Genomic DNA, 24,460 nt, shown 5'->3' on the forward strand with positions numbered 1-24,460 from the left:
TTGGCTGCATCGCCTCCTTGCACTTCGACAGTGGACCTGGTCGGAGAAGGACCACGGTACCGGACTAGGATGAACTGGGCTCAAACACGTTGTCTTTTTGTTCTCACATCGCTATTTCCTCGCTATTCTTTCTTCACTGTCATGCCTCTCGCACAACCTACTGCATATGTTTATCTTTCTTGTCCCCTGTACCGTTTGACGGTGACGACTCGCACATTGTAACTTACGTTTTTGAAACTTCCTCTTCCGTGATCCTTGTGGTTAATTTCATTGTCGGTGAATTATTCAAGATAAAGTACACAACAGCGAACAGAGCACCGTTTTGAATGTACAAAGAGCTACTCATACAGCAACACGGCTAGAACACCAAGAAAAGACCGTCCAAGCGGGAAATAATCTCAACGTCAACAATTTTCCTGTGTAGTACAGGCCCAGGAGGATCGTACCATCACCAATCGCATTCAGGGTATATACCTGAAGTCCGGAGCCTGAGCGAGTGCAAAGTGTGCGTTAGCTCCGGGAGTGAATGGAGACGGAATGGGAGTAGAGATCAAGGATGGGTGGAGGAAGCTTACCCTATCTGCGAGCTCTTGCGTATCAACCTTGGCACCGGGTTCGCGCTTTCCATAGACACGGTCCCTGCGGGCGTTTTCGTAGCGGTAATGGATCTGTGAGGAGTGTCAATATCGACTGTGCTAATGGAATCGGAAGAAGGGGAGAAGGACGTACGGTCAAGATGATGGCGCAGAGAGCTCCGAAGAAGGATAGCCCGCACGAGACAGAGAAGCCACGGCTGCATTGGATCAGGAAGAGGATCGTCAGGTATTGTTCGAACATGGTATACCCGAAGCATAGCGCGGACTGACATGTATCTGGGCTTGTCGGTGTTGGGGAAAAGATGCGACCCGAGCACACTACCGCACTGACCGATGGCCATATACATCGGTGTACCGGTAGCACGCTTCGTCTCCGAGGCCAAGTTGTGGGCGACTACATGTAAGCCAGAGGATAGACATCAGTGCGAGGCATCGTGCTGGATAAAATATAAGGATACGCACACCAAGCAATTGTCAGGCCGATGGTGGTGTACGTTCCACTAGTGATGCAGAAGCACGCGAAGTAACGAACATGGACGTCGTTCGGTATGACCAACAACAAGCTAGGGAGGGCAAGTATTATGTTATGAGCTTTGAGAGACGACATCAAGATGGAAGAATAGAGTAAAACATACATATAGCCAAGGCCAGCAAGCGAACTGACACAGGCAGTGAGGATACCACGGCTCTGAATTCGGTCGGAGAACCACGAGATGAGAGTGAGGACCACAGCACAGACGGCATAAGGAGGGACCGTGAGGAGCTGCGCCCGAGCGTTCGCTGTCAAAAATTTGGAGAAAGTAGCGTGAGATGAGAAGGATGAAATTTTTATAGGGGAAACGTACTATAACCGAATGTGGTAATGATAGTGGGAAGGAAAGCGGAGATGGACGCGAGAGCACAGTTTGCACCAAAATAGATGAAGCCTCCAACGTAGATCTACGCTTGCGATCCAGAGGTCAGCTGAAGCACGGCTGACGATGATCTACAAAAACCTCATACCCTCCAGTCCTTGAACGCCGACCAGATATGGGCTAAATCAGGTAAACACATCAGAACCGTCACGAATGCATGTGTACACAATTCACATACACTTGTTGATGTTGTATCCCGAGTCGCCGCTCATATCACGGTTCATCCGTGAAATGGCAATCTTGCGCTCGTCCTCGTTGAAGAACTTCGTCATCTCCGGTCTGTTCGGCAAAAAGAAGATGGCAATTACCCCCAGGAGGACGGCAGGGATACCCTGGAAATGATTCGGTCTCAACAACAGGTGGAAATGTGAGTGTGAGAGAGGGCTAGAGCAGCTCTAACCTCAATGATGAAGAGGATTCGCCAATTTTGGACGGATGAGTGGATTTGCTGAACACCGTATGCAACTGAAAGGAACAAAATCGGTTTAATGATGGCACAACGGGGGAGAAAGGATAACACCTACTCAGACCGCCGAATGAACCCGCCAGCGCGGCACCTGCAGGCCATCTCAGAATACATGACAAAAGACAACACATGGTGAGGATGCAGACCTCCAAACCAATATGCGAGACGGAGGCCGATTTCCTCCTTAAGATAAAAGAGCGCTGTGATATCCTTGGGTGAGATAGAGACTCAGAAAAAAGCAGCGATATGACTTACAAAAGTAAAGTGGTATGCCTGGACCAAATCCCGCCTCGAAGACGCCAAGGCCAACTCGCGCGACCAATAAACCAGTCATATTGAACCCGGTGGACTATAGAAGTCATCGTTCGTACCATGAATTTAGAATCCCAAGAGGATCGAACCCAAATTTACCATGAGAGTAGAACAGATTCCCCAACCAATCGCCGCGCCACCCAACCAGAGACGAGGAGGCGCGAACTTTGAATATATAGTCGCAGGCACTTGACATAGGATCTGTCAAGGATAACGTTGTGAGCGCCATTGAACAGGTGGCTGAAGAGTGAGCCACAGTTACATAAGAGAAAAAGAAGACGGAGTTGATCCAATCAAATTCTTTTCCAGACGCGTCACCGTGAAGAACATCGGCGGGCAGTCCCTGCAGCCGGGCATTCCCCAGGTTGCTCCGGTCAAGGTCTATGATAACAGTTTCAACGTCAGCACAAGAGAGTAGAACGAAGACGATAAGAATGGAGACGGACGCACAGGCGAAAATGTACATCAGGCAGGCGATAGGAAGAATACGCATGTCGAGCTTGCGAAGAAGACGTTTTTCTTCGAACGTCGAGAGGATTTCAGGACCATCCTCTTCCTCGGCAGACTCGACATGTCTAAACTTGCCGGAAAGATCCTTCTTCTCGTCTATGTGCTGGGCCTCGATCTTCTCGTTCGACATCATGAACTGAGTGTAAATGACTGGTGGGGCGCGAGAGGTGTTGGGAGAGCAGCAGACAGAGGGGGGATGATTAGACCGAGCCGAGGAATCAGCTCCCATTCGCGGACTCCTTTAAGTAGCCTCAAACTCCAATATTGTTCGGCATACTGATGGGCGCGCTCAGAAAGACGCGTCGCGCCTGTCTCACTTGAAGGTCACTTGATGCTAATCCGGGGTAAACAAGAGAGTCCGGGGTAAACAAGAGCACCTCGTGGCAGGCACCGCGCCACATTTAACACTCCATTCTTTCGGCCGACCCGCGAGAGGTAAACACTATGCAAAATCCTCACACAAAGCGATCATATCGCGTCTTGTTCGCCGCTATAGAGATGAACGTAATGGTATGGGGATCATAGTTAGGGATGCTGCGACATGAGGTCAGGCGGAAGCACCCAATCGAGATAGCGGCGTTACGCACCAACTAAATAGGAATATAAAGCGATCGCATCACGCATTCTTGCGAGACTTCAACCTGGATATACCGGGTCGGGGATGCATAGGCCCAAAGACTCCAAATATAGCTTAGCATCGGTTTTCTCAGTCGTAATTTCGAGTCGCCAGTGTGATACGCTAAGCGAGGTCAGCAGAGAGCATAGGACGTGAACTCTGGAGCTTTGTGCCGTCGCCGAAGAATGAGCTGTATGTGCGGGATTCAGGTCATAGAAGGCGGAAAAAGAGTCCCTACCAGCCCACCATGGCCCTATAAGTACTCTACACACTTCGGACTTGAGTGCCGCCGTGTTCCGCTTCGTGTCTTCCAGGGAACGGCCAGCACACAACGCGTATACCATTGACTTGGACGATAGACTGGCGATGTGAAGGGCAATGCAGCTTTGGGCGAAAACTCGCCATCAGTAGCCCTTCGCCAAGAAGCTCGGAAGTTTGTCGAGGACGGTATTGCCTCCTTGTCCTCGGATTCCAAGGAATGTCTGCATTCTTGCTCCGATCTCTCATAAGAAACCACACAAACAAAACCTGTCGGCCGACTATTATCCCTGCATGGTCCACAATGACACTGAAAGCACTGCTGCGGGGTCGGAATTCGGAGAACAGGCTTCAGAATATTTGGTTCTGGTAGAGTTGTCCGATTGTCCGATATAAATCATTCGGTGGTCACTAAACGAGGATCAGTATTGGTATCTCAGCAGGGCTGTGGTAGGAAACGTGCAATGAACACAGGCTATAATATTGGTCACACAGGCAGATTCGACTTCAAGTCGCTGTTATCGGTGAGACTTGTCGAACTACATAGTGCTATATTTTGTGAACAATTCCGTTGGATGCGGTTTAAGTGCTCTCTCGATGCATTATGCAGAGCAGGATAGTACAGGGTGAGCCACGACCGAAAAGCCGAAAGTACAAGCGCGCGAGCACAGAGGAATACACTGTCGTGGACACGCTTGACAATTCTAACTCCATATGGATCTAATTGTTGCCTGCCTGGCTCCAACGTATCATGATGATGCCGCGAATACATCAGTGAGCACTCAGGATGTTCCATCGGCCTACGTCGGATGTACAACTCTCTCTCGCTATGTCGCCAGGAATATTAAAAAACATAGTCTCGCGACCCGATCTCCGAGAAGTACAGTAGGTCTCTTCTCAATATGCATAAACGCGCGTCCACAAGAACGTGACTGGCAATCATATCCGTAAGTGTGTAAGGGCTCGCGCGAATCAAGTGCACACTGTCAGAGAGCTCGCAGACATACTTCGGTCACTATGTTGTTCATACGATGCGTAGTATGGTCATGATTGGAGGTGGTATCGGTTATAATATAGTTGTTGTGAAAGTACTCACCTTGACGCCGCTCAGCGTGGAGTGACAACTTATGCGTGGTCTAGGAGGGTCCAAGCGATAGGATCGTGATTACAACGTTTCGGGTCAAGCACCTTGAAGAGGGAGAGGACAAGTATTACAAAGCAGTTTGGTGATCCTCAAGGCTTCAAGACTTCGACGTTCAACGTTCAACGGAGGGACAGAAAATAACGGTGGATACCTTCAAGAAAACACGCAAACCGCCGAAGCATGATCGGCATAATCCGTGTTTCGTTCTCCGCCGAACGCCCGCCCGTGACTCGCCCGCCACATCGTCATTGCCAGCGAGCTCGAACTCGGACGTTCGGCGACATCGCCAGCACATTTCAAGAACGACTTGTTGAACCTATATACGTCGGACCCTGATGCTGAGTTCTTTTGTGCGTAATGGTAGTCTGATTAGTTTTCATTTCTACCGGCGAAGAGGTGCGTGTCTCTCCACAATACTGTACTTTTTCGACCGTAGGTTCGTCACGCATCACTCAGGGTGCGCCGGCGAACATATTTGGCCAGCCGGTCACGCTCATACTTGAGTTCGTGAACAAGAAACCGTGACCAATTTGCCCCGAAAATAGCCAAAAATTCAATTTCGGGCCTAAATGCGAACAATTTTGCTGGTTCGTCACGCGTGGCCCACACAGACGAACCGTGGCCCAGCGGTGGTCACGGCTTACCAAATATTCCCACGAACCTACGGTCGAAAAAGTACAGTACTGTACTTTTTCGACCAACTGTTCGTCACGCGTCACGCGGGGAAAAATCTGAGGGTGCCGATGAGCTCCGATTAGAAATCGAGGTTCATCGGCCAACCCCAACCCTAGGAATTTCCTAATCGGGCGAACAGTTGGTCGAAAAAGTACAGTATTGGGTTTGCATTCGTAGTACCGCCTAAGAAGTTTATAATCATAGCCTTCTGCACTTCCGTCGCGCTTTGAATGAAGAGCGAGTCCGAATCACGAGGTATCAGTCGACCATCTGGGCTTCATGTTATGGAGATCCTCAAATGAGTTCCGCCTTGCGACGCTTGCCAATTATCTTCCTCAAGGGCTTGCCAGTGGCGAGAAGGCCTTGAGCCTTCCGAGATCTCGACTTCCGTAATGCCGTCTGTTCTGGGGTATCCTCCAATCGTTTTAATTGTACGCATATTAAGATCCGTAGAGGCTCCAGATGCGAGAGCGAGCCAGCTCGTCCAGCTCGCTCCGAATTCTAGGAGGTCTACTTGCCCCTATCTCAAAATCTCAAGAGCCGGCCTTACTCGGCATGCGCTTCGAGATGAAGACTCGTTATGTGGCGCCAACATCGCCATCACCCTGTGCGTTTCCCCCAAAGAACAAGGAATCCGCCACTCACCAATGCTGGTCTTTTACCTTAACATATTGGTTGCGTATAAGTAGGTCCTGCCTCAGACCTACCAGGACCTCGAAGTGCCGGTAAATGTCACCTGCTTGTCTTTATGGTCGCGTCAAATAACGGATTTATCATGTTGCGGACAGCTCTGAATACCCGGAGTACTTGGCACTGGGCAGCGCAGCATTCGGTTCCGACGCCCATGATGGTACATACGCCGCTCCAGTCTCTTCGCAAAACGAAACATCCCGTCAAGAAAGGTCTTACCATTGAAATTTAGTCATTTTCACAAATCTGATTGCGAATATGGCCCCAACGAGTCAACTATTCACTCGAGCTTCGCCTGAGACTTTCAGAGCGTTTGAGGCAGGTCATGTGTTGGTCGTGATCAGGACATTGGAAGAATGTTCAATGCGATAGTAGGCTCCGGGCAAGGCAAGGCATATGTCCTGCTTACTTCCGACCGTGATTCCAACGGACGTATTTACTGATCATAATCCGGTCTGAACAACTTGTATGCAGGATTCCCTTGCCACGGTAGCGACTCGTCAATCAAATTGCACCCTCAAGAAACCTTTTTCGAGTTGAAGGTTTCCTTCAATCCTTTCCCCACATAGCACTCTATAACATTCCCCGTGGGGGTGGGCAAGATCTGCGGGGTGTTCCTGTGTGATGACGGAACACAGACGCGAAAACCGTTGATCCACAAATCCGAGACATAGATCGCCCGGACTTAATCTAATACCCGGAGGTGGATCGTTGCTTATGTCAGATATTTTGAGGCACCGCCGCCTCGATATCCCTCTTTCTTTTGCAAACCCGTCGCCGTTGCAAGAGCCAGACGAGTGCGCTAGACTCCTGAGTGTGCGCCTGACCAGGTCACCAGGTATGCTTTGAGGTACCTGTAGTCCGCGACGTCGGGACTATCTACGACGAGAATATTGCCATCGGTATTGGTCTGGCTTCGTTCTCGATGGGCACCTGAGTAGCGTTCGAACGACGGTATAAAAGGGAAATGGCCTGCGGTAGTAAAGGGTCGTGAACCGATTGACCTCGAGTTCTCCCTGTTCTTCACCCAAATTTCCGGTCATTATGACTACTCGCGGCATCTTCTTCCTCGCTACTCTAGGCGCTGTTGCAGCCAACTCACTCGGTCGTCGGGATGAGCTCGACAGTGGTAATGCTGACAAGTGGCCCCCTTGTACGTCCCTCTTCTACTCCCCATGCTCTATTCTCATTCTCATTCTCGCTCCTCGTCAGATAATGCGACGGGTGGTAAGGCTTGGCAGAGCGCCTTCACGAAAGCCAGCAAGCTCGTTGCGCAGATGACCCTCGACGAGAAGGCCAACCTGACCAGTGGTGTCACCGGACGCTGCGCCGGGACATTAGGCAGCGTGGAACGTTTTGGTATCCCTGAATTCTGCTTGCAGGATGGTCCCGCTGGTGTTCGCCCTGTACATGGCGTCTCTCAATTCCCCGCTGGACTCACCACTGCTGCCACATGGGATCGCGACTTGATCTATGCTCGTGCGGCTGCCATGGGACAAGAGTTCTACGACCAGGGTATATTAAAATCTATACTGTCTACGTCTAATCACCATGGCTGACTTTGATTCTGTGTAGGTGTCCATATCGCTCTGTCTCCGGTGACCGGCGGTCCTCTGGGTCGTGCCCCACGGTAAGTTCACTAAATCATCGCGGCTTGTCTTTTTGTATGAGATCTAACTCGTTAAAAAGCGGAGGCCGGAATTGGGAAGGTGAGACTATGTGTTTTGGTGGAGGAATAGCTGCTTAAACGCCTTATTTATTCTAGGGTGGTACGCTGATCCGTACGCCACGGGCGAGGCGAGCTACTTGTCGGTCCTAGGCTTACAGTCCTCGGGAACCCGCGCGACGTCGAAGCATGTGAGTTATTTTTCTTGTATGCTGTCTGTTATGCTCACTCATACATACTTGCAATGTCAGTTCATAGCATATGAGCAGGAGACGTTCCGTAATGCCTACGGCAACTTGGAATGTTCGTTGGTCCTCATTCTTAATTGTTTCAACCTCCCCATTGAGCGGTTCTTTTATTCTTCAGCCTACGACATCTATCCTGTCAACGTGCAATCCCCGTAAGTCATACGAGGTTCGTTGTCAAAGCTTACTTTCTGATGTGTCTCACCTCAGGATCGACTCCATCATCGACGATAAGACGACCCACGAGCTCTATCTCTGGAGCTTCGCGGAGGCTGTCCGTGCTGGAACCGCTCATGTTATGTGTGTCCTGTCTCATTTTTGATGTGATTGTCGATACTAAGCATGAAACAGGTGCTCCTATAACGAGGTCAACGGAAGTCATGCTTGCAATAATGCGTACACCCAGAATCATCTGCTGAAGACCGAATTGAACTTCCAAGGGAGTGTTATTGTACGTCATTATCTTCTCAATAGTTGAGCGTGCACTCACCATGTGTTTAGAGTGACTGGGGAGGACAGCATAACGCCATTGACTCGGCACTCGGCGGGCTGGATGTTGTGCGTTACCTTTAATCTCATACCCGGCTTATGGTCTGCATCAACTAAAAAGGATCTCGATTCAAGTCCATGCCCGGAACTGGTTTCGGTGGATGGGGCGGCGAACAGTGGATGAACATCACCGACTTCATCAAGAATGGCTCGATCCCGGAGTCGCGCGTGGACGACATGATCATCCGTACTCTGATGCCTTATTTCTGGCTAGGCCAGGACACGACCCCCCTGCCCGATGTTGTCTACGTATGCTCGTTTATCTCCGTCATCGCATGCCTCCTTGTTCTGATGCACCTCTTTCAAGAATGCGAACTCGTTCTTTGTAGCACCCGATGTCTACAAAAACGTACGCAAGAACACGACCAGGGGTCTTATCCGCGAGATCGGCGCGAACGGTATTACTCTGCTGAAGAACACGGGTGGCCTCCCACTTAACAAGCCTGATCGCATCGCTGTGATTGGTATGTACCCCGGACCCTCTGTTCTGTTCTCTCGACTGATAGCCAATTTGCCTCTCAGGAACGGACGCTGGTGATAGTGAGATTGGTCCCAACCTCTGTGGCGAGGCTGACACTGCTTGCCTGCCTTCCGTCAACGTAAGCTTCATCCTTTACACCTACTCTTATTTTACTCACTCACCAAATCTGCGCTTCTAGAACGGCACGATGAGTCTCGGCGGTGGTTCTGGTTGGGCTTATGCTCCGCACATCGTCACTCCCCTCGACGCGTTGAAGGCTCGTGCGATTGCGGACGATAGCGAGGTGCGTATCACTCTGCTGCTACACCCCTTTTTCGTTTTCTCTTACACCCTGGATCGATAGATTGGTTGGATCCTCACGGACCATGACAATACCTCCATCCAAACTCTTGCTCCTGAATCCGATGTTACTCTCGTCTTTGTCCGGTCTTTCGCGACCGAAGGAGCTGATAGACAAACCCTATCACTGTTCGTTTTCATTACCTACACCTCTATCTTTTTCTTTGCCTGACTTGACTGGTTCTGGACGTAGTGACCACGACGGTGACGCCCTCATCGCCGCCGCCGTCAACTCCTCAAGCAACGTCATCGTTGTGATGCACATTCCCGGTGTCGTTGACGTCGAGAAGTGGGTCGACAACGAGAACGTCACGGCTATCGTCGCTGCGTGGATGCCTGGACAAGAATCTGGCAACTCGTTGGTCGACGTTCTGTATGGCGATGTCAACCCCAGCGGGAAGCTTCCATTTACATGGGGCAAGTCGGAAGATGATTATCCTGTATGTTACTCACCCCTGCCGCCATACTCGAGCACACGTTCTGATACACAACTTTCATACAGCCTAACACCATCATGGATGACCCTGTCCTCGAACCCGTCACCAACTTCACCGAGGGTCTCTTCATCGACTACCGTTGGTTTGACTATAAGAACATCACTCCCCGCTATGGTATGCACTCGTTCTACCCATTCCATCGGCTAAATTTTCTGACCACCTTCGTAGAATTCGGCTTTGGTCTCTCATACACCACTTTCGAGTACTCTGACCTGACATTCGACGAGACAATCAAAGCCGATAACACTTCTGTCATGGACACTGCCGAACCTTTCGAAGATTGGGACGGCACCAACTCCATCTACGACACTGTTGCTACTTATACTGCCACCATCACCAACACTGGCAATGTTACCGGTAGCGAAGTCGCACAACTCTATGTCTCGATCCCCGAGGCGGACCAACCCGTCCGTGTCCTCCGTGGATTTTCCAAGGTGAAGGATTTAGCCCCTGGCGCTTCGGCGGCTGCGACGTTCGCGCTTAGGCGGAAGGATTTGAGTGTGAGTCTCTCATCATATGTTTGAGTTCGCGAATCGCTCTAATGCCATGCTCTTACATAGGTCTGGTCCGTCGAGAAGCAGACTTGGTATATTCCGGACGGGACGTTCACCATCTCCGTTGGCGCTAGCTCCCGCACTCTTCCTCTGGTGAGTTCTACATTTCAGGCAATCGTCGTCATTTTTTTAACCTTGTGTCCCTCTGACCTGTGTTCCTATCCCCTCTATAGACCACCACCTGGTCATCTTCATAACTTCAGTCTTTCGGTAGCGTTCACCACGAAAAAATCTCCCTCCCTCCCCTATTTTTTTTACAATAATGTGTTGAGACGACCAATCAAGAGTTTGATAATCGATCAACGATATCTAACGTGACGTATACGATATTCATTCTTCCCCCTCCACTTCATCGCACCATAGTTATTTTGAACTTCGCGCTGTATCTTAGTATCGCTATAGCTTGTACGTGTAGGCTACGAGTATCCAGGATTGACGACTTAATGCATTGGTTCTTGGTGCTATCATCATCATACGCTTTGAGAGCTATAAAAGGCCGAGAACGATGGAATGACACTTGTAGCACTTGTAGCCGCGACTGGTCTTCTTTGTCTCTTCGCCACAAGTGTGGGGTCAAGAGAGTGGCCCAAGTAGCCAAACAAGGCCAAACAGAGACCCGTGGCCGTCGTACAGTATCTATACGGTCGGCCAGGGTCGGCCCTTCCTTCAAGAGCTCAACTTGAACCATTTATTGGTAGTAAACATGGTTTTGCAATCACACAGCACCACTGCGAGACTCAGCAACTGGCCGGATTGGAGGTTGTTTTACTTCACGGGGATCCAAAGCTGTTCGAACTACTTAAATCTGCTACAGGCTACCCTCCGCTGCCGAATCTCTCACCTCAGGCAACCAGTATCATGGACGAGGTAAGCGCGCTTTTCTGCGCGCTCTTCACCATTCTGCCGATACTCACAATTTTGCTTGCTATCCAGTCCCTCTCCGTGCTAGTATTCGAGCCTCCGCGGTAACCAAACACATATCTTTATCCATTTTCAATCCGCCTTTGCGCGTATCCTTCGCTCAGTATCACGATGCTCGCTCCCATGATACTCTAGAAGATAAAGAACCAGTTCCAACAGGCGGCCCGTTTGGCTGATAGAAAGCCCAGTGTCATCAGACATCCCGCTCGGTCCTTCGTCAGAAACCAGCACGAATCAGCCGGTTGTTGCTTCAGGTACGAGCTATTCCTCGAAATTCAGCCTGATCATACCATGCGGTTCATAACTTACTATGAGCCTGCATTACAATGAAACCTGTTAGATTACTCGACATAGAAGGAAATCTCCGCTATTGCCCCATTTGTGGTGTGTTCAAATCCGTGTACGGCTTTGACCTATATTCGGCCAAAACGTATATAACGGTAGCGGGAAGGCCTCTTTGGCTGCACCTGACTTATTCCTCGTATGGCGAATGTGCGGGTTTTTGATACCTTCGACACCCAACTGGTAATCATGAATGCCGAGTCAGGAGCGGCGCGACACGTCGTTGCACCTTCATTCCATGTCTTCTGACCATACAAGAGACCATAAAAGCAACCTATTGACTGTGTTAGGCTAGTCCTCAAGTCCGACGTCGACCGTCCCTCTCATCCTAAAGATGATGCTGCTACGTGCTGCATTGATCCTGTCAGCTGCTATCTGCATCGCCGCTGTTCACTCTGACAATCGCCGAGACCTCGCAGACGCCGATGACAGCGGCAAATGGCCACCTTGTGAGTGACCAATTCTATGGTAATCTTATTGAACATTAACGTTTTTTGCCACAGTCAACGCCACCGGTGGAAAGGCTTGGCATGATGCCTTCCTCAAGGCCAGCGAACTCGTCGGGCAGATGACTCTCGAAGAGAAAGCAAATTTGACAAGTGGAATCGACGGACCCTGTGTCGGTATGCTGGGGAGCGTCGCTCGTCTGAACATCCCAGAGCTATGCTTGGAAGACGGCCCTGCTGGAGTTCGACCAGTTCATGGTGTCTCCCAGTTCCCCGCTTGTCTGACCACGGCGGCAACCTGGGATAGAGATTTAATATTTGCAAGATCCAAGGCCATGGGCCAAGAGTTTCATGATCAAGGTCTTTTCGCATCGCGTGTAAGCTTAGACCTGATTGTGACTCACGAGTATACTTCTGCAGGTGTTCACATTCCACTTTCGCCAGTGACTGGTGGACCTTTGGGTCGAGCTCCACGGTGAGGCATTCATGTATGAATTCATTGGGCCCATACTGATCAACCGTTTTTAGTGGCGGACGTAACTGGGAGGGTGAGACGACTATGCGTTTTGGTAGAGGAATAGCTGCTTACAAGCATTATTTATTCTAGGGTGGTTTGCAGACCCCTATGCCACAGGAGAAGCAAGCTACCAGAGTGTTCAGGGTTTGCAGGCTTCTCGTGTCCAAGCGACGTCGAAACATGTCAGTCCGACAACTACATTCTCACTGAGACGAGTGCGCTGACAGCGATGCATACCACAGTACATCGGCTATGAGCAAGAGACCTTCAGGAACCCAGGTAAATTATCACAAGAGTACTCGATGATGTGATACTAAGAATACATCATTCTTTCTCACAGGCGGTACCGCTTTAACATCGTGCGTGGTTCGAATATTCCTCGGGTTTCCAGTACATCTACCGATGTTTGATTACATAGCATATCCTCAAACATCGATGACAAGACAACGCACGAAGTTTACTTGTGGAGTTTTGCCGAAGCTGTTCGTGCAGGGACCAGCCACGTCATGTCAGTTCTTTGCGAAGTATCTGGCCAGGCTCCAGGATTCTCCTTACACAGACTGAGTTAGGTGCTCGTACAATGATATCAACGGCACACATGCCTGTAACGACGCTTACACTCAGAATCACCTTCTCAAAACTGAGCTTGACTTTCAAGGCAGTGTCATGGTGGGTCTCGCATCACATGTCATATTTCTGCGCCATGACAAGTAATCCTGGCAACATAGAGCGACTGGGGCGGACAGCATAATGCTATTCCCTCTGCACTCGGAGGGTTGGATATGGTCCGTTTTTAGAATTATGTCGTCTAACGTTCTTCATTCCTTTCTCATATCTTCATTTCTGTTTGATCATAGTCCATGCCTGGTGGCACTGGTTCCGGTGCATTCTGGGCCAATATCACCGAATTCGTCAGAAATGGTTCCATTCCGGAGTCCCGAGTGAACGATATGGTCATACGCACTCTCACACCCTATTTCTGGCTGGAGCAAGATACACACCCTCTCCCGGATGTCGTTTTTGTACGCATCGTGAAACCACGCATGGTCCCGTACTCTGGTCTGATTATATTTGATCCAGAACGCGAACAGCGATTTCGATGCTCCTGATTTGTATCGTGATGTGCGCAAGAAAGCAACGAAGACCCTCATCCGCGATATTGGTTCCCAATCCATCACTCTGCTCAAGAATACCGGTGGACTGCCTCTCAACAAACCGAGTCGTATTGCTGTTGTCGGTGTGTACCTTGTTACGCCTCGGATAGCAACATTTCGCTCATTGGCGTATTATATAGGAACTGACGCGGGGGACAGCGCTATAGGCCCAAACCTCTGCGGTCAAGGAGATACTAGTTGTAGTACCGATGTCAATGTGCGTATCTAATCCAGCTCACAACACTCTTCTCCTAATAATGTCTCGAACAGGACCCGCAGAATGGGACGTTGACTCTAGGCGGTGGTTCTGGTTGGGCGTATGCCCCCTACATCGTTACACCGTTGGATGCCTTGAAAGCTCGTGCAATTGCTGACGATAGTGAGGTGCGTCTGTCCTCTCTACTTTATATTGTCTCTATTCTAATCCCCATCATCTCGCCGTCCAGATTGGATGGATCCTCAGTGACGACGATGTCACCTCCATACAAACGCTCGCCCCAATATCCGACGTGACACTTGTCTTTGTAGAGTCCTGGACACAGGAAGGCGCTGATCGCGAGACGATTTTGTTAAATCACAATGGAAACGATCTCATCGCAGCTGCCGTCAAGTCTTCCAGCAACGTAGTGGTCGTGATGCATATCTCTGGCGTTGTCGATGTCGAGCAGTGGGCGAATAATCCAAATGTGACGGCCATTGTTGCGGCATGGATGCCAGGTCAGGAGTCTGGGAATGCGCTCGTCCCTGTACTGTATGGGGACGTGAACCCGAGTGGCAAGTTGCCCTTTACCTGGGGGAAGTCTGAGGACGATTATCCTGTAGGCTTGTCCTGTAAGTACTCGAGCAAAGTTTGGCGCTGATCCTATCTTCTTTTTCGCAGCCCAACACCATTGTGACCGATCCCATCCCGGCGCCCCAATCCAATTTCACAGAGGGTGTATTCATAGATTATCGATGGTTTGACAGCAAGAATGTAACTCCTCGCTATGGTATGTATTCGCCTTTTCCGGCCACAATAGTTTCGTGCTGATACGAAGTGGCTCACCCAGAGTTCGGCTACGGTCTTTCATACACCACTTTTGAGTACTCTGGCCTCAAATTCGACGGCACCTTCAAATCTGACAATACTTCTATCATGAATACCGCGGAACCCTTCGATGGCTCAAACGGAACGGGCAGCTCTCTGTACGACGTGATTGCGACTTATTCCGCCACCGTTACGAACACGGGAAACGCCACCGGCAGTGAGGTTGCTCAGTTGTATGTGTCCATACCGGAGGCCGGCGAGCCTGTTCGCGTACTGCGAGGTTTCGATAAAGTGAAGGACTTGAAGCCGGGTGAAAAGGGTACGGCGACGTTTGAGTTGAGACGGAAGGACCTGAGCGTGAGTCCTTGGCCCACATCCTGCAAAATTTCGCTTTCACTGACCTAAAACCGGCACCGATTCATTCTTGCATGCGTGCAGGTTTGGTCCGTAGCGAGACAATCGTGGTTCATCCCAACGGGGACATTCACTATCGCGGTGGGTTTAAGCTCACGAAACTTACCATTGGTGAGTCCATTTCTCCTCTAGTAGGCACCTTTTTCCCTCGATAGGACTAACAAGGAAACAATGATCAAGACCACTTACCTGGAAGTCTACATGATCTGAAGGAAGATTTTATTCGTGAGTCAGCACGACGCATGAGAAAGGTAATGAGGAATATGTGGTGAGGTTACGCGAGAGGTAGCGAAACTTGAAGGGCCGGTAGGGGGATTATGGAGATCGCTCTGAATTCCGTGTTGATACAGCCTTTTCGTGTTCATCAATGTCTACTGGCAGTATCGCCCTATCAGTCTCTCCATAGATATGTTTGTGCTCCACCGAGTCCTTAGATCTCCTCAAGCGAGTGTCCGCGGCCACTACACTGAATTTCCATGAAGTCGCCGGCTCCGAGACTGCGACATCCTCAGAGTACGGTCTCTTTTCCCATCTTTGAGAAACAATACCCATGCCATGCCCACTCCTTATCTTGTGTGAAAGGATGCCGCACTCGTGTCAGGCAACTGTGGCGCTAAATTGCTGGTTGATGCTGTGGACAAAATCTGCGGTCTGGACAAAGGCTTGATGGAGGGAAAGACTCGGGTTAGCGCACAATCGCGTATCAAAATAGCCCATACGGGTAGTGTTAAATAATCAAACAGATGCTCTTTAGTAAAAATAACATAACAACAGCGAATATTCCTTCGGAGACCTCAGGCTCCACCCAGAGAGACCCAAACCATCATGCACCAAAAAGAAAGACATGATCTCGTGATAATCGAAAAATGATTGGCGAAGGGCATGAGTGGTAGTTCTGCGGTATCGCCCCTCCTAGAGAACATCATCAGTACATCGTATATCGACCCTGAGTGTGATCCTCATGGGGGAGAGGGACTGACCGTAACCTAAGAGGTGGCTAAGCGGAAGCGGAAGCACTGGGTGTGGCCGAAGGGCTTTGCGTCCAAGTCATGACTGTGGTGACCGTCACAAAGTACGGGCTCTCAGAGATGAAGGAGTTCATGAGGCGAGTAGCAGTGACGACCGGCCAGGACGTGGTGCCGTTCGCTATGACGCTCGTCGGACTGGCTGCAGCTGCAGACCCGTCGACACTGGCCGCAGCTGCAGACCCGTCGACAGAAGCTTCGCTTTCCTGAGAAGAAGGGTCGTCGTCAGTATAAACAACATCGAAGAATACGAAGGCAAACGTACTGCTGCGGGAGCTGCATTGACAGCAAGGAAGAGACTGATGGTGGCAAGGAAAGGGTGAGAAAAGCGCATCGTGAGTGAATTGAATGAGCGTGTGTAGTGGAGGTGATGAATCTCGCTGTGTCGTGATCTGATGGCTTTAAACCTGAACAGAAAACACCCAAGTGCTGAAAAGGTACGAAACCGACGGCCAGAATTCAGGGCATGAGTGCGAGTGGTCGGCCGTCGAGGGAGCATAATAAAAAACGCAGAGCATGTCAAACGACTGCGCAAGAAGCGACGAGCGTTGCGGAGTTGCCTGGCTCTGGTTGGGGAGAAAACAGCTCGTAAGGCCGTGCAGCGGTTGCCTTCACATCAAGATTAGACGTTCCGGTACTCTCTCTTCAAAGAAATAAAGGGATTATCCCTGTGCATACGATTCAGATGTCCGCTATGCATCGTGCGACGGCGCTGAAGCAGCCGGATCCGCAGAACCGTGGTGAACATCGGACCTGAACAACACTCCATTAAATCCGGATGACCTAGGCTGTCTTCAGACCATACTGGTCATGACCGTGTACTGCCTCGAGCACTGGACGTTCAAGCTGGTGTTTGACGCGGTCTCTGGGCTCATGCTTTGCAAAGAATTCAAGGGGCGCAGCGAGCGTGAGCATAGACAGCTTCTTGGTGGAGAGCTTTGTGATACTCCTTCAAGCTATGCCGGTGGCGATGGTTGCCAAACTGACCTGGTTTGTACAGCAGAACGGAGGACGAGTTCCAAACATTACTGGGTTTCAGGTTGACGATAAATATTGGGAGTGAAGGCTTGTAGGGTTGCCAGTTCAACTCGCCATGACGAATTGGATTAATTAGCGGGCCCTCGAGGGAAAAAATAAAGAACCAGTAAGTTCGTGGTACGGTCATTTCGAAAGCGTGGACGGCGACCGTAACAGTTAAGTCTCGTTGGGCAAGTCCCTGTGCGAGGAAGTGGACTGACTCACAGGTGGCGTTGCCGGGGTTCTCCGACATCACCGAATGGTACCGCGACGACAACGTGGTCGCCACCTTGTGGCTCCCAGGCCCGCGCGATGACTGTGCTATTATGCTTCTTTTTCTGCTCGTCGATGGCTTTGTTTCATTTCCTCTGGATATATACATCACTTCGCAGCTTGGACTGCATGAAGCTCAGTCTATTCTTCATCGGTGCTTCTTACGCAGTCGGTGCCTTCCACAGCGACCTCGGAAATTAGCTCTCTAGAATGCTCCTGCATGTCATACTTCAAATTGCTAAGAGAGCCGCTGCTACGTAGCATATTTCATGCGCTTCTCTTTGACTAATTTTGAGCGCAGAAATGTCTCGAAAAGTCGGGCATCTGCTTCAGTGTCCTGGACAATTGAGACCCCGTGATACGTTCAAATATATGTCATTGCGAACAAGACTGTGATAGAGCCAAATGTCCGCAATGGATAGAGAGGTACGCGTCGCATATTGTACGTACATTCGTACATCCTGCGCTTTTGAGTACCTGAAAGCATGTTGCCCGACGTATCAACATCCCTCGTGCACACAGCTATCCTGCTTATGACGGTTCTGCGTCAATGTGGTTATGCGCCAATGCTCATCCGCGGAGACGGGCAGATTCCTCCCACTGATCAGCCAGTGCCTTCTGTCGTCTTCCGCAGCTCTGTTCGTACCTCTGCCAACGGCCCCGCTGACGACATGTGTTGTTGATGGCGAGCATCGGGTCCGTTCTTGAGTACGGGGCGCAGTACCGGAGGGTCCCACTCCGTCCTGGTTCGAACAAGGGGATTGTTCGTTCTGCCCTGCGCTGTGGCGACAGCTAATCGCATCAATTCCTGGGGGAAAAGAGCTTTCACTCCCAGGTACAATTTTTTGACGGCAAAGACAGGCTTCTATTCCCAAGATAGACCCGCGACAGAGCCTAGCGAAGGTCCCACATTAGGACGTATAAGAGTCGCGGACACGCGTCCAGGATGCAACAACACACCGACCCATCTCGCAGCCCCGTTGATAACTATCACTTCTCTCCACGTTCTCTTCACGTTCTTTCCCTTCTTTCGTCAAGTCACGACGATGACATACACTCTCGCTTCCGCAGCCCTGGCTGCTCCATTGTTCGCCGCTCTCGGAGCCATGGCTGCAATTGGCCCTATTACCGATCTTCATGTCAATAATACTGCCCTTTCGCCCGATGGCTATTCTCGCGAGTACGCCTCCTCCCTCTATCTGCGTATATCTGCACATACTTATCCCTGTCCTTAGCACGGTTGTCGCTGGCGGCACGTTCCCAGGACCACTGATTACGGGCGATACCGTCAGTACTCGATACGTTTACGACATTGATTGTTTGCATCCTCACACCGTACAACCTTAGGGCGACGAGTTTCAAATCACTGTCTACGATGACTTGAGCGACGACAACATGCTCACTACCACAACCATTGTACGACTGCCTCTCGACAGCTAATGGGATAGTGTGCTCATGATTGTGCTTCTCAATAGCATTGGCACGGTTTGTTTCAAGCCGGCACTACCAACATGGATGGTACGCCAAATTTCTCGTTTATTGACCTTCGCTATCGCTCACTGCCCCTTCTAGGTGTGGCCTTCGTTAGTCAGTGTCCAATCGTCCCAGGGAACTCCTTCCTTTACGATTTCAGCGTCCCTGGACAAGCTGGTATGCCTTTCGTCGTATCTCTACACTTTCCTCTCTCAACCTGCATTTAGGTACATTCTGGTACCATTCCCACCATTCAACACAATATTGTGACGGGCTCAGAGGCCCTATGGTCATCTATGACCCAGATGACCCTTACCTGGACCTTTACGATGTCGATGACGGTGAGCACACTTCGTTGCGTCAAGAGCGCATAGTACTTACCCGATTTATAGAAACTACCATCATCACTCTGGCCGATTGGTACTTTCTTCTTTTCTTGACATCACCGTACAGTCGTTGACCTTGGTGTAGGTACCATACGTTTGCCCCTGATGCTGGCCTCGTGCCGTGAGTTTAATTTGTCTTGTGCAGAGATTTTTCTATTTTTGTCACTAACACTTCACTGCTTCAGTACGCCCGATTCTACACTAATCAATGGTTTGGGACGCTACACCGATGGACCTGCCTCTGATCTCGCCGTTATCACTGTTACGCAAGGAACGAGGTAAGTCTCATCTCTACGTTCAGAATGACCGAAGTTCCTCATTATTGATATCTTATTTCTGAAGGTATCGCTTCCGTTTGATCAACATTTCCTGCGACCCGAACTACGTTTTCACTATCGACGGGCACACCATGACTGTCATAGAGGCTGATGCGCAAAACACCGAACCTGTCATTACCGACTCTATCCAAATATACGCTGGTAAGCAATTAATCACAAGTCTTTCACTATAAATGTCTTGCTGAAGCATGATCAATCCATCAGGGCAGCGCTACTCTTTCGTGCTCGAAGCCAATCAGACCGTCGACAACTACTGTACGTATTCCTATCTCGTACTTCACAGTCTCCAACCGTTGCTGATGAGAGCCTGCAGGGATCCGTGCTCTCCCGGACGTCGGAACCACCACCTTCGATGGAGGATTGAACGTTGCCATTCTCAGATATGACGGCGCGGACGAAGTTGATCCTACTACAAACCAGACTACCGCCACGATGGCGCTCGCGGAGACTGATCTTCACGTATGTTCAAATCACTTCACCCGCTCATCTCTGTTCTGCCTCCGGACACGCGACTTAGACTTTCCTTCCTTCCCCATATGCATCCCGTCTCACTCGGTTATGTTTTTTTCTTTAGCCGCTGGACCCTACTGGTGTTCCTGGAACTGCGGAGACAGGTGGTGCGGACGTCGACCTCAACTTGGCGATCGCTTTTGTGAGTAACTCAGCAGCTGCCCAGTCCTCCCAATACTTGCTTGGATGCTAATGCGTGTTGGGATTTTCAGGATGCCACTACCCTTCAGTTCACGGTCAACGGCGTCGCCTTCACCCCACCGACAGTTCCCGTTCTTCTCCAGATCTTGAGTGGCACGCAAGATGCTGCGGATCTTCTCCCATCCGGAAGCATTATTGGGCTGACGCGCAATCAGACCGTCGAAATTTCCTTGCCTGGAGGAGCTGCTGGTTCACCTGTAAGTTTGAGTATAACATACGCGGACTTGGCATTTTCTGACCAAATTTGTATCATTGATGTTTCCAGCACCCTATCCATCTGCACGGACACGCCTTTGACGTCATCCGTAGCGCCGGCAGCGACACCTACAACTACGACAACCCAGTGAAGCGCGACGTTGTGAACAGTGGCGTTGCGGGTGATAACGTTACCTTCCGATTCACTGCCGACAACGATGGCCCGTGGATTTTGCATTGGTGAGTCTCCCACCACGCTTTTCCTAGAACGTCAAATCCCGAGAGCCTGTGACTAACATTGCGCTCTCCGCAGTCACATCGACTGGCATTTGGCCGCTGGCTTTGCTATAGTCTTCGCGGAGGACACCGGCGATATCGCTGCTGACACCACGGTGAACATTGATGCCTGGTACGATATACCTTACACCTGTTGTTTCTCCCATGCTGACCGGTCTGTTCTGTATGTATTCTAGGGACGGCCTGTGTACCGATTATGACGCATCTGGGCTTGCATGAAGGCTGTAATCAGCATGGGTTGGACTCCTTTGGCTTACGCCACGCTTCCCGAACACTTTCGGGTGTCCGTCGCTGCTTCTTCGGACAGTGAAACGATGGTTGCCGCCGCTCCATCTTTCCGAATCCACTACACACTGTGGTATAATTATGGGCTCACTGGGACTTTGATTCTTTTTCTCTTTATCGCTTGTGCGCTGTTTCGTACTTTTTATTTTATTTACATCCATCATTGTGCTCTGCGACGGTCATTACATAGGGTACTTGCATACGTCTGGCAGCCTGACTCACTCAATGTAATATCGTACATCGATCTTGTCATTGAATTCACTCCGAACCTGTACGCCGCTATCAAAGCATGGTTGACTATCAAGGCATTCTGATACTCCGCTTCGCTAATAAGTGAATCTGTTCCCACCAAATCAATATAGGGGGGAACAGACAGTGTTTGTCGTACTTTCCGCCTTCCGCCCTTTGCAGACCAGCGGACGAGTGGTGTGGCCCAGCTGAGGCAATAATATAGCGGAGTCGAGCTTACGCCTTCATGACTCAGCTTCACGTTCTCTTCGTACATTGTGATTTTCCTCCAAGCAGCCCGAGATCCCCCACTATCAATACCCATAGGTTTGCGCAACACCAACTCGAGGCACGGGGATACAATAACATTGAAAACGGGCCCTCATCGCCAAGGAAAAATTGCTAGAGCTTAGACCAGAGACGGCAAACATCCTGCCTGAGATTTTTGACCGACGCTGGCTGATTTTAATGTCAGAGACGTGAAATGACGCCTGTGTCTACGACGGCTGAAATCTGCACCTATGGTTGGGGAAGAGTCACATTTATCGGGGGCTACACTTCTGCTGTTCCTTGCCATGGTTGTGTCGCCGGTATCTTCAAGCTGCAAATCACAACGACTTCCTTGCAGCATTCGCATACGTATATCATCACTTCCACAGAACGAATGTATTGCCGCAGACCGACTCGAACCAAAAAAGATAATAAAAGGTCAAGCTAGTCAAACCACGTTGGTACCGGTATCGACCTGTCCACCCAAAAGAAGGTAGACAAGCAAAGGAAGCGAAAGTTGTCCGAAGAGCAGAGCCGTGAGCAGTATGTAAAAGATATAAAATACTTGTTAAGAGGATGTAGTGTGAGTGTAGTACGTATATCCCGATATGATGGATGAGCAGTGTGAGAGACGAGATGCGAGGGAAGAGGCGGGAAAGAGAGGAGCTGAAGCGTCTATAGAGGCTTGCGGCACACGACGAGGTACATCGGTGTGAAGGTCTGTAAACGAGTCGAAAGTGAGTCGATATGATGCCGAGTGCAAAAAAAGAAAATTAGACGGGTACTAACCTTCGTCTGTCCACCCCGAACGAGCGCATCTCCGGCAACCTTCATACTCTCACCAACAGCACATGTCCCCTTCGGCAACATCCCAACAAACTCCATGACCCTCATCGCCGAATGGCTCACGAGCTTACCGCTCCAGCTCATCCTCCACACGGTGAAATAATCCCAAGCGGTCTGCGCCTTGCTGATGTCGCCCTCGAGGGGGTAGTACCAAGGCACCGGGTCGGGACGGTCGGCGAGGTCTTCTTCGTGCTCAATCTCGAAGCCAACGTTGAGGAGGGCCTGGCGAGCGAGGCCGATGGGACGCATCTCAGGGATACCTGAACCGAATTCGATTCCGTGGGCGATCTCTTTGTGCTCTGGGTTCGAAGGGTCCCAACGGTCGGTCATGACCCACTCGTAGACACCGAACTTAAGAATGGAAAATAGGTGAGAAAGGCAGCCGAATGACGGGTGGGAGATTGTAGACGCACGATTCCTCCAGGTTTGAGAACCTTCATGATTTCACCATACACACCCTCCCATGTTGGTGCGTGTACAGTAGCCTCAATGGCGTAGACTGGAGGAAATATCCATCGTCAGTAAATATTCAATGAAATCAAAACACACGAAAACAAAGTCATACCTGCATCAAACGAGTTCTCCCCGAACTTTTCTGACAGCTTCATGAAGTCTCCTTTGGTGAATTGGACCTGGTTCTCCAAGCCAGCGTCCTTGGTGTACTTTCTCGCCCTTCCGATCTGGAAGTCGTTGTTGTTGACACCGACGATGTTCGCGTCCGAGAACCTAGCGATCTCCCTTGCGGGACCACCGACACCACAGCCGACGTCGAGGACGCGCATGCCGGGCTTGAGGCTCATCTGGGAGGCGAGATAGTGCTCGTGACGGGCGAGCGAGGCGTGGAAGGCTTCGCCCTTGTAGAAGCGAGAGAAGTGGAATGATGTGGCCCAACCGTACTCGTAGAGCTCGGTAGCACCATCATAATAGCCTGCAGGGTTCACGTCAGGAAGAGGTATCGCGGCGGAGGACGGCATAGATACTCACCGTTGACAACGTCGGTGTAATTGTCGAGACGGTTCTCGGTATCGACGGCAGCCTCCTTCTTCAAGTCCTTCTGCCAGAAGTCGTTGTAGTTCGAGATACGAGAACGTTCACGGCCGTCAGCAAGAGTCTCAGTGGGGGCAGACATGGCTAAGATATGAGAAGTCCGTCAGTGCTTCGCTCGTTGACATTTGGAGGACTCGAGTATAAACTCACGAAGGTGTAGGGGTGAGAGAGGATTGAAAGAAAGGTGGATGAGGAAGAGGGGGGTCGGGGGGCTTGCCCACGGCGGTTGCTAGGCTTTATATACTTTCGGGACGCACCCAACAAAAATCGGCCCACAACTTGCTCGACCTTCCGCCTCGCTACTTTCGGTAATACCTTCCCACGTGCCATCACCCGATTTCAGCCACAGACGCGTCGCGTCAACACGTAACTCAGCTTATCATGAACTAATTTTGACGCCAGTTTAGGTAGGTTTAGGTTCGCTTTCATTCTCGCAAAATCGCACTGGCTCGTCTTTCCTGTTCTCTCCATTTGTCGAAACCGTTCTGCCCAGACGGTGAGTACTTGCCCACTTTGTATGATAGTAGTAACGGCACATAGTGGTGTCTTATAGCAGGCTCGGAGCCACCATGGTACCAGAAAAGCATATATGACCATTTTGTGAACAATGAGACCCCCATTAGGGGTCGCCGCTTTGAGCAACGTAGCCGTTGACGGCCGTTAACGCGTTTACAGTGCTCCTCTATAAAAGACCGCGGTATCAAGACCTAAAGCCTGTCCGTATTCCAACAGCTGG

At 50.5% G+C, this 24,460-nt stretch overlaps 6 protein-coding genes across 6 annotated transcripts; 4 read left to right on the forward strand and 2 right to left on the reverse strand.

The window, feature by feature from the left end:
- Positions 1 to 260: 260 nt before the first annotated feature.
- STEHIDRAFT_75561 (MFS general substrate transporter) lies at positions 261 to 2,987 on the reverse strand. The gene is made up of 16 exons (XM_007301533.1): positions 2,739 to 2,987; positions 2,551 to 2,669; positions 2,388 to 2,489; positions 2,232 to 2,325; positions 2,123 to 2,176; positions 2,035 to 2,067; positions 1,911 to 1,975; positions 1,689 to 1,842; positions 1,599 to 1,630; positions 1,442 to 1,535; positions 1,232 to 1,376; positions 1,059 to 1,159; positions 867 to 990; positions 730 to 793; positions 576 to 668; positions 261 to 488 (listed from the first exon to the last, which is right to left on the reverse strand). The coding sequence occupies exons 1-16, from the start codon at positions 2,929 to 2,931 to the stop codon at positions 462 to 464; spliced, it is 1,494 nt and encodes a 497-aa protein (XP_007301595.1). The 5' UTR covers positions 2,932 to 2,987; the 3' UTR covers positions 261 to 461.
- A 4,215-nt stretch (positions 2,988 to 7,202) lies between these two features.
- Positions 7,203 to 10,834, forward strand: STEHIDRAFT_75568 (glycoside hydrolase). Its single transcript, XM_007301534.1, has 20 exons — positions 7,203 to 7,334; positions 7,394 to 7,696; positions 7,757 to 7,811; positions 7,871 to 7,890; positions 7,947 to 8,038; positions 8,099 to 8,150; positions 8,214 to 8,247; positions 8,303 to 8,392; positions 8,444 to 8,543; positions 8,594 to 8,650; positions 8,717 to 8,890; positions 8,949 to 9,105; positions 9,164 to 9,240; positions 9,301 to 9,405; positions 9,466 to 9,590; positions 9,655 to 9,901; positions 9,964 to 10,072; positions 10,127 to 10,458; positions 10,519 to 10,605; positions 10,686 to 10,834. Exons 1-20 carry the CDS (start codon positions 7,226 to 7,228, stop codon positions 10,707 to 10,709), a joined length of 2,349 nt encoding a protein of 782 aa, XP_007301596.1. The 5' UTR covers positions 7,203 to 7,225; the 3' UTR covers positions 10,710 to 10,834.
- Positions 10,835 to 12,056: 1,222 nt separating this feature from the next.
- STEHIDRAFT_119613 (glycoside hydrolase) lies at positions 12,057 to 15,623 on the forward strand. The gene is made up of 19 exons (XM_007301693.1): positions 12,057 to 12,224; positions 12,279 to 12,581; positions 12,642 to 12,696; positions 12,750 to 12,769; positions 12,829 to 12,920; positions 12,981 to 13,017; positions 13,079 to 13,097; positions 13,157 to 13,246; positions 13,308 to 13,407; positions 13,467 to 13,523; positions 13,596 to 13,760; positions 13,819 to 13,975; positions 14,033 to 14,109; positions 14,163 to 14,276; positions 14,339 to 14,710; positions 14,773 to 14,881; positions 14,942 to 15,276; positions 15,358 to 15,444; positions 15,514 to 15,623. The coding sequence occupies exons 1-19, from the start codon at positions 12,110 to 12,112 to the stop codon at positions 15,541 to 15,543; spliced, it is 2,334 nt and encodes a 777-aa protein (XP_007301755.1). The 5' UTR covers positions 12,057 to 12,109; the 3' UTR covers positions 15,544 to 15,623.
- Positions 15,624 to 16,095: 472 nt separating this feature from the next.
- STEHIDRAFT_119614 (uncharacterized protein) lies at positions 16,096 to 16,685 on the forward strand. Its single transcript, XM_007301694.1, has 3 exons — positions 16,096 to 16,245; positions 16,314 to 16,564; positions 16,624 to 16,685. Exons 2-3 carry the CDS (start codon positions 16,383 to 16,385, stop codon positions 16,679 to 16,681), a joined length of 240 nt encoding a protein of 79 aa, XP_007301756.1. The 5' UTR covers positions 16,096 to 16,245; positions 16,314 to 16,382; the 3' UTR covers positions 16,682 to 16,685.
- Positions 16,686 to 18,694: 2,009 nt separating this feature from the next.
- On the forward strand, positions 18,695 to 21,267 carry Shlcc5 (laccase; the record flags this gene model as incomplete). The annotated part of the gene is made up of 17 exons (XM_007301695.1): positions 18,695 to 18,828; positions 18,884 to 18,935; positions 18,996 to 19,064; positions 19,124 to 19,166; positions 19,221 to 19,298; positions 19,349 to 19,462; positions 19,514 to 19,541; positions 19,593 to 19,628; positions 19,693 to 19,785; positions 19,850 to 19,986; positions 20,050 to 20,100; positions 20,159 to 20,304; positions 20,420 to 20,497; positions 20,568 to 20,753; positions 20,822 to 20,991; positions 21,065 to 21,160; positions 21,225 to 21,267. The coding sequence occupies 17 exons, from the start codon at positions 18,695 to 18,697 to the stop codon at positions 21,265 to 21,267; spliced, it is 1,554 nt and encodes a 517-aa protein (XP_007301757.1).
- Positions 21,268 to 22,210: 943 nt separating this feature from the next.
- STEHIDRAFT_119615 (delta-sterol C-methyltransferase) lies at positions 22,211 to 23,913 on the reverse strand. Its single transcript, XM_007301696.1, has 6 exons — positions 23,875 to 23,913; positions 23,662 to 23,808; positions 23,243 to 23,605; positions 23,091 to 23,176; positions 22,621 to 23,028; positions 22,211 to 22,551 (listed from the first exon to the last, which is right to left on the reverse strand). Exons 2-6 carry the CDS (start codon positions 23,804 to 23,806, stop codon positions 22,507 to 22,509), a joined length of 1,047 nt encoding a protein of 348 aa, XP_007301758.1. The 5' UTR covers positions 23,807 to 23,808; positions 23,875 to 23,913; the 3' UTR covers positions 22,211 to 22,506.
- Positions 23,914 to 24,460: the final 547 nt, after the last annotated feature.

This window comes from Stereum hirsutum, assembly GCF_000264905.1.
Source record: "Stereum hirsutum FP-91666 SS1 unplaced genomic scaffold STEHIscaffold_4, whole genome shotgun sequence".
Lineage (NCBI taxonomy): Eukaryota > Fungi > Basidiomycota > Agaricomycetes > Russulales > Stereaceae > Stereum > Stereum hirsutum.